Source organism: Gavialis gangeticus, unplaced genomic scaffold (assembly GCF_001723915.1).
Source record: "Gavialis gangeticus isolate Ggan-Ray unplaced genomic scaffold, GavGan_comp1, whole genome shotgun sequence".
NCBI lineage: Eukaryota > Metazoa > Chordata > Crocodylia > Gavialidae > Gavialis > Gavialis gangeticus.
In genome coordinates, this window is record NW_017728996.1 from 34,413,830 (window position 1) to 34,421,217 (window position 7,388).

The 7,388-nt window shown below is 43.2% G+C and overlaps 1 protein-coding gene across 3 annotated transcripts in view; it reads left to right on the forward strand.

Moving 5' to 3' along the window:
- The window catches only part of LIPC (lipase C, hepatic type), a 113,844-nt gene that overhangs the window by 90,796 nt on the left and 15,660 nt on the right, over window positions 1-7,388 (forward strand). For all 3 annotated transcript variants that reach the window (XM_019504299.1, XM_019504300.1, XM_019504301.1), the window contains one exon: window positions 2,126-2,243. In XM_019504299.1, coding sequence (XP_019359844.1) covers window positions 2,126-2,243 — 118 coding nt within the window. The remainder of the gene's footprint in view (window positions 1-2,125; window positions 2,244-7,388) is intronic.

Genomic DNA, 7,388 nt, shown 5'->3' on the forward strand with positions numbered 1-7,388 from the left:
TATTATGCAATCACCTCTGTATACACAATGCAAACGCACACAAATCAGGACAAATTGAAATATGTTATTGTAGATGTTTGATTTCTAGTAAACTGTTTGTTTGTGTTTTCCTTTTCCAAGATGGCAAACTCCCTTACCAAAAGGAGTACTTTAGGGGGCAAAGGAAACAACTGGTGGCAAAGGTCAGGGGTTAGGAATGGGACTTCTGATCCCAAGATGGCAGTCAGGGGGCAGGGCACCTGTCAAGGGCCTTCAGTAGCTCACCAAAATTCATTAAGCACCCTTCCAGCCAAAATAATTGCCTGCCCATGCTCTAACCTTTCACAGCATTCACCGGAGAGAAGACATTCCAAAAAAGGAGTGTTGCCACCTAAATGTAATTCTTTTTAAACTAATAAAGTGACAGCAACAAAAATAAAAGCCAACCTCCAGCCACCAAAGCCAAAAACCTCCCAGTGAGTTGAAGAGTATGAAAACCTGTTTTTTATCCATTAAACCTCTTTCTGCTGTGCTTCCTTCTGCTTAGAAACAGGTTAACATAGTAAAATACCAAAAACTGAAGTATCAAACATAGGCAGCACATGGGGGGCCACTGGGGGCCTGTGCCCCCCCCCAAGAGCACTTGTGCCCCCCCTGAAATTGGCTCCATCAGCAGCACATCTCGGCATGCCACATGTGGAAGTGCAAGGACCTCCCCCCCGAGTCACCAGCTGGCTTCTGGGGGACCACTGCCACTAGGGGAACCCCCCCAGACTCAGAAGGCACCAGTCACCCATGGTATCAAATATTGTAAAACTGAAAAAAAATTCACAGAAAATAAATATGAAATCAAGCCACAGGGCTCACAATCTGAGAGCTATGGGGCATCATCTCGGGCTCAAGAGCATGAGTCAAGGGAGTTGTTAGTTATAGGTTGTCCAAACAATTTCTAAGAATCATTTTTTCCTCACAAAAACTTACCATTTCCTTCTGATTGACACAAAAGAGAAGTAATTAATATTGGAACAGAATAACTTGAGCTGGCAGACAAAGTTCAAATTTAAGTTAGAAAGAGAGGTTTGGCTCTTTGTTGGTGTGCCAACAAAGGACACAGAACTTCCACTTTTTTCTGTGTAAAGATCTTAAGTTGACAGCTTAAGTGAGCAAGTTAAGTAGTGTAGGTAGTAAATTTAGTCGGGCTTCTGGCCTACTTGGCTAGAAAAACAGACAGAGACCAGAAGTGCTGATACTGCTTATTTCAGTTACATATTTTGAGATAAGAAATCCTGCATGTCTTATTACCCTGTGCACAGATGTCCAATTAAGTAAACTTGTTTTAGTTTCTCCAAGGTCGTATTTTTTTTTCTCTCTTTATTTGTCTTAAGTATAAAAATGCGTGAAAACTTAGAGAGGGGGAGGATTCCTTTGAAAGAGACAAGTGGGTGATTCCCCCTTGCTGTATGAAATCCTCCCTGTGATCACAGTATGATCCTAAATAAAGAAAAGCTGGCTCTGTCAGTTCTGATTCAACCACAAGGCGAAGTGTGATTTCTTCCACAGTAGTATGCAGCATTGATTAGTTACAATGAAAGGCCTGAGGCCAATTCTGCTTCAATACATTTGTTTTATACCAGAAATCCAGTTGTACAAATGAATCCAAGATCTGTCATTACTGTATCACATTCCAATTCTGATGAACGGGGCAATACTTTGCAACACATCTGTTTCTTAGCAAGAGGTCAGACAACATTTTTATTTAAAAGCACTGTTTTACTCTGGATTTTTAAATAATATGTAGGTTTCAGCAATTGGAAACTGAATACTGCAGATGCAGAGTACAGCATCTGCATCACTTGTAATAAAGATCAACAAAACCCCTAATATTTCCCTAAACAGAATACCTAGGTAGCAGTGATCAATGGCATGGCAGTTTTCTGATGGGAATGTGTCTGCTAGAAATGAAGTTAGTATCAACAAATTCATGTTGTGTACGACTCAAGTACCTTATTTGACTTCTGGCATCCAGAAGTAAATTGGTGCGAGTTGCAACTCATGGCAGTTCCTAGCCTACAATATATGTTCAGATGTTTCACCACTTTATTTTTCCTTTTTTGTGTACCTAAATCACAATGCTGCTGTCTTCTAGGATTCCATTCAATTTTCCAGAAGTGATGTTCATCTAATTGGCTACAGCCTAGGAGCTCATGTATCAGGGTTTGCTGGCAGCTACAGTAGTGGCACAAACAAGATTGGAAGAATTACAGGTAAAAAAATATTTATAGCTTTAATAAAAGCATACAGTCAACTGGATTCTTTGTTCAAATATAATGGTATCTGACAGTTTTGTGTTACAACTTACCTTAAAACTATAATAAAGATGTTCAATCTTATTTTTAATGATTGTTTCAGTCCATAACAATAATGATAATTACACTGAAGTTCTAAATATATTTGCTGACAGTGGTTTTAATGCAATTTGCATATTTCTTCTCAATACTGTCTAAGTACATAGCGCTCAGCATATTGTGTATTAGTGTTCTTCTTTAATTTTATTGAGTCTAAATGTTGAAATGCTAACTAAGGTCCAGAACCTGGAAATTGTCATGTACGGAAACAACTTGACACTTTCAAGTAGTTCCATTAAACTCAAAGGAATATATGTATACATCTTGCACGCATATATATCATGCATATATACACACACATTTGTGTAGTATATATATTAGCTCCCTGTCAGTATCTGCAACTCTAAAATGTTCTGTGCATACCGTAGAATATTCATACAGTACTTCAACAGGGCTGTGGCCAGATTTTAATAATCAAACCATTCAGACATTCATGCCTTGAAAGGGAGGTCTGCCATGTATGATAAATGTGCTGGAGTAGGAAAAGGCCAGGTGCCAAAAGGTTTTTTGATCCACAGTTTTGCTTCAGGCCCAACTGAGGAGCAATATGTACAGCCTATACTTCTAACCTCACATAGGTTGTGCTTTGCAAGACATCCACTCCAGGTGCTAAAGGACTTCCCTAGAGAAAAATTCTTTGGATTTTTAGATCTTATGACTAGCAGGCCTTCCTCAGTCTGATCAAAAGCAAAGTCTAAAAAGATGGTCTAAATCAGGGTGCTCACCTGGCCTGTGGAGCATCTGGCCTCAGGAATCCACATGGGTGAGGAAAATTGGCAGCAGGGGAGTAGTGGAAATTAACACTGCCACCCCTCCTTCCTGCCAAATAATCAAGTTCCATGCCGCTAGATACAGCCCTGGCAAGTCATTGCTGTGCAGTTGCTCCCCACCCATCCAGACCAAGGTCCAAACAAGCATTCTTCCTGGGGCTTGTCATTTCAAGAACAGTAGTAGAGATAACAAAGTTCATACCTTCACTCCAGATGTGATTGATTGCTGGTTTTCTACTACTGGCCTCACTAGTCTTAACACATATTTTCTATCCTCAAAAAAACATTCCCACTTCATTCACAAGAAAGTCCCCAAGCAACCCCTGTTCAGCAAATAGCAGAAGCCACAGGTACTTCTTTCCTCACAGTGTCAACATGCACTAACACATGGGACACTCCCTGCTTGATACAATTCTGCACTGATAAAACACTGTGTGGAAATGTATTTTTTTTTTCAGTTTGCCACTTGATTATTTCTCTATAGTAAAACCTAGGACTCTACCTGAATCATGGGGTTATTTACTAGGCCTGTGCAAAGCGGCTAAGCTAGTATTAGCTCTGGGTTTGGCTGATTCGGGAGGACAGCGATTCGATTCAGCAATTCGAATCACTGTCCCAATTCAATCTGGCTGAATCACACAGGCCACCCTCTCCCAGCCCCGGCAATGGCTGCTCTGCCCACCCCAGCTCCTGACACCTTGGGGAAGAAAAAAAAAAGAAGCTCACTGCCCCTCACTGCGTGGGGGCTCCGCATGAACCCACCGAAGCCCCAAGGCCACTGCAGGAGCCAGTGAGTCCAGGGGAGGTTTTTGGGGTTTTTTTCTTAAAGGGCCAGAGCTGGGGCAGGCACGGCAGCAATAGGGGGAGCTGGAGGAGTGGGGAGGGAGCCAGGGAGCTCATAGCAGAGCCCCCATGTGGCGTGGGGAAGCGGGGGGCAGGAGGGATTGCCTCCCTGCCTGGCAGCATCCATGAGTGGGCACTTTTTAAAAAAAAAAGAGCTGGGAGCTGAGGCAGGTGGGACAGCCATGGGAGAGCAGGCAGGGGATGGGGCCTGGCAGGGGTCCCCCCATAGTCCCCTCCCCCGCCCTGTACTTACCAGCTCCCAGTCCAGGTCCAGCTCCCTGCTGCAGTGGGCAGGGAATGCCCAAATTGTCAAAGCTCTCCAAATCTTTTCCAAATCGATTCAGACAGCTTCGAATACATCCAGACCTTTTAATTGGCCTCCCGATTCAATTCAGAGATTTGGTCCCCAGATCGAGCCAAATCTCCTCTAAATCAAATCAGCACCCAAAACTTCGCATAGCCCGAGTATTTACAATTTGTGCAGGTTGATTGCGGCATAAAGTTCTAATTCTGTGAACACTTCACAATGGCCGATTGGCAGAACAACCCGGGGGGGGGGGCGCGGTACAAGGGGGCAGCTGCCATAATGATTGCTGGCTCCCTTTTATGCAGCCCTGCCCCTCACTGCTGATTGGCAGAGACATGCCTGGGGGCAGGAGGGATGAAAGGGCACCTGCCATCTTGATTGCTAGCTGCCCTTCATATGGCCCATCCTCTCAGCAGTGATTGGTAGAGAGTCCCAGCCAGGTGGAGGAGGGACAAGGGGGAAGCCACCATCTTGCCTGCTGCCTTTTGTGCCACCCCACCAGCCTGTGCTTTCTCCTCCCGGCAGCAGGGACTGCATTTTATTTTTATTAAGTTTTTGTTGTTGTTGATTTTTATTGGACAATCCTGGATATCACTGTTTCTGTAAAATCTCCAAAACCATGAATCAAGTAGGTCCCCAGCAATGAGTACCAATGTGGAAAAGCAGTAGTTTCAGCAGTCTGTTGAAAAGTTGATATTTAAAGACACTATACACAATTTTAAAACACTTTCCTTTAGGCGTGCCAACCGTATTTGTTCTGGTCTGCCCAATACCTATGCAAAGACCTCTAAAATAACATAACTACTGTTACGTTAGAACTGCAAGGTAGTCTCATTCAGAGATAACTGCACTTTGACTGCTTCTCTCCTTTTCTGATACACAATTTATTCAAGTTACTCATTTTCTGCAGTGCAGTGGTAATTAGAGCTTTGATTCTGCTCCAAATGAAATCTCTGGCAAAACTCCCATTGATTTCAGTGGTGCAAAATTGGGCTCTACCAGAAAAGCTATATAGACTCCATTTGCATCAAAGAAGAATCCAGCAAATAACACCTAATACCTTGAGTTGATAAGAGAAATTATTTTCCTTCTGGAAGAAGTCTGTGTTCTTTGAGTTATGCTCCAATAGAAACAAGGTTCATTTTGGAAATTCTTCTCACTACTTGTGGAAACTGGGCTGAAAAATCTAAGCAGAGCATCTTCTAATGTTTACTTTTTCTCCATTCTGAACTGGGGTCAAAGTACAGGAAAAAGGACCTTTCTTCCTGTTTTAATGTTACTGTAAATGATCTTCTAGTCTCAAACCAAACTAGGAAGTGGACAGGTGCACAGCACAGGGATAAGAAGTCTTCAACCAAAAAGATTTCATTCAAGGGTGGTTCAATCTTGCATTTCAGAATAGTAGTCTGGCCAGGGGTTTTCAACAAAACAGGAAAATGCTCACAATGTCTTCTCATTTAACTCCATTTTAACGCACTAAATTAAGGACATAGTACAACTGGATGCTATACTCTCAGTTAATTTGTAAATTGTGTTTTCATCTTTTTATCCACTCTTGACAAAGCTACTAAATTAAATGTTACCTACTCACTTGGAACCTTACCTGGCCACTTATCTGGCCCATACCCACTCATCTCCAACTTCAACATTAGTGACTCATTTTAAGGAGAAAATTACATTAAGGAAATTGTCTAGTTGTGCTTGTGCTTTCAAATTGTGGTACATTGCTCTTTACAGTAATTTGAAATCAATTCCCTTGTGATAAATTATAGTCTTGGATTATATTATACAAGAAGCATATCATTAGAGTATCCCTAATAGATGCTTAGCGTAAACATAAAAGTTAACCGTTGCACTTAGTTGTGCTGACTGGTGGCATTTTGGGCCTGCCATAATGCTTTGTAATTACGCTAATTATGAGTATGTGTATAATGCAAATGTATTGATGAGGTGTGTACGTGTGCGCACACACACACATACCCCCCCCCAAGTCTAGTGAGCAACAACATTTTAAAAGACAAAACAGACTCTTACAAGCGATTCCCATTGCCTAAAGCAGTGGTGCCCCAATTTTTCAGCCCATGGGCTGGATGAGCAATGCCAGCTTCATCCTCAGACTGGATACAGCATGCAGTGCTGGTCCACCCAGGGCCCAAAAAGCCACGTGGGAATGGTCCATCCAGGGCTGACGCAGCTGAATGGGAACCATCCTCCTGGGGCCTGATCTTGCATAGTGCCAGCTTGGGCCCCAGCTGGTGCTGTTTCCATGCAGTTGCATCAGGCTCCACCCAGGCCCTTTCCATGTGGCTACATCACACCCTGGCTTGATACAGCTAAGCAGTAATGGGGCCTGATCCTTCTGCATGGGGCTGGCCAGGCTTGGAAATTTGACAATAGGAGTGTGGTAACAGAGTTAATTACAACTGTTCCCACACCAATAAATTTCCAGACCCATGGGGAGATCCGTGGACTGGATTACATGGCTCTGTTGGCTGAATCTGGCCTGGGGTGGGGAGAGGTTGAGCATCCCCGAACTACAGTCTTTAGATTTTAGAAAAACACATTTGACTTAAGTCTGATCTGGGAGCAAAACATATAATTGTAATTTAGAGTCCCAGTTCTGAGTTTGAACTCATTGCCACACACTGCAATGTGTTTTATGCAGTCAGGTCTTGTGCTTGCACCTGCACACAAAGTAGTTGATTTTACATGACAGCATTGTGCACACCTGCACATATGGCCTCGAATCTGAACCCCTCTTCTACTTGTTTAAGCCTTTTTAGTGTGGTAAGCCACGGTAACGAACAAGTAAATAAAGTAAAATGTGTTATTTTTAATCATACTTACAGATATTCTTCAGCAAACCCTTTGGGTCAGCTCACAGAGGTAGTGAAGGCTAAGGATGTGGTAGTCATGGGGGACCTGAACTTCCTGGACATCTGCTGGGAAGAGCAGTCAGCCAGGTCTGACCACTCACATAGGTTCTTAGACAGAGTGCAGGACCTCCATCTAACCCAGGAGGTGCACAGCCCCACCAGGGGGGATGCCTTGTTGGACCTAGTGCTGGCCACGGGTGATGACCTG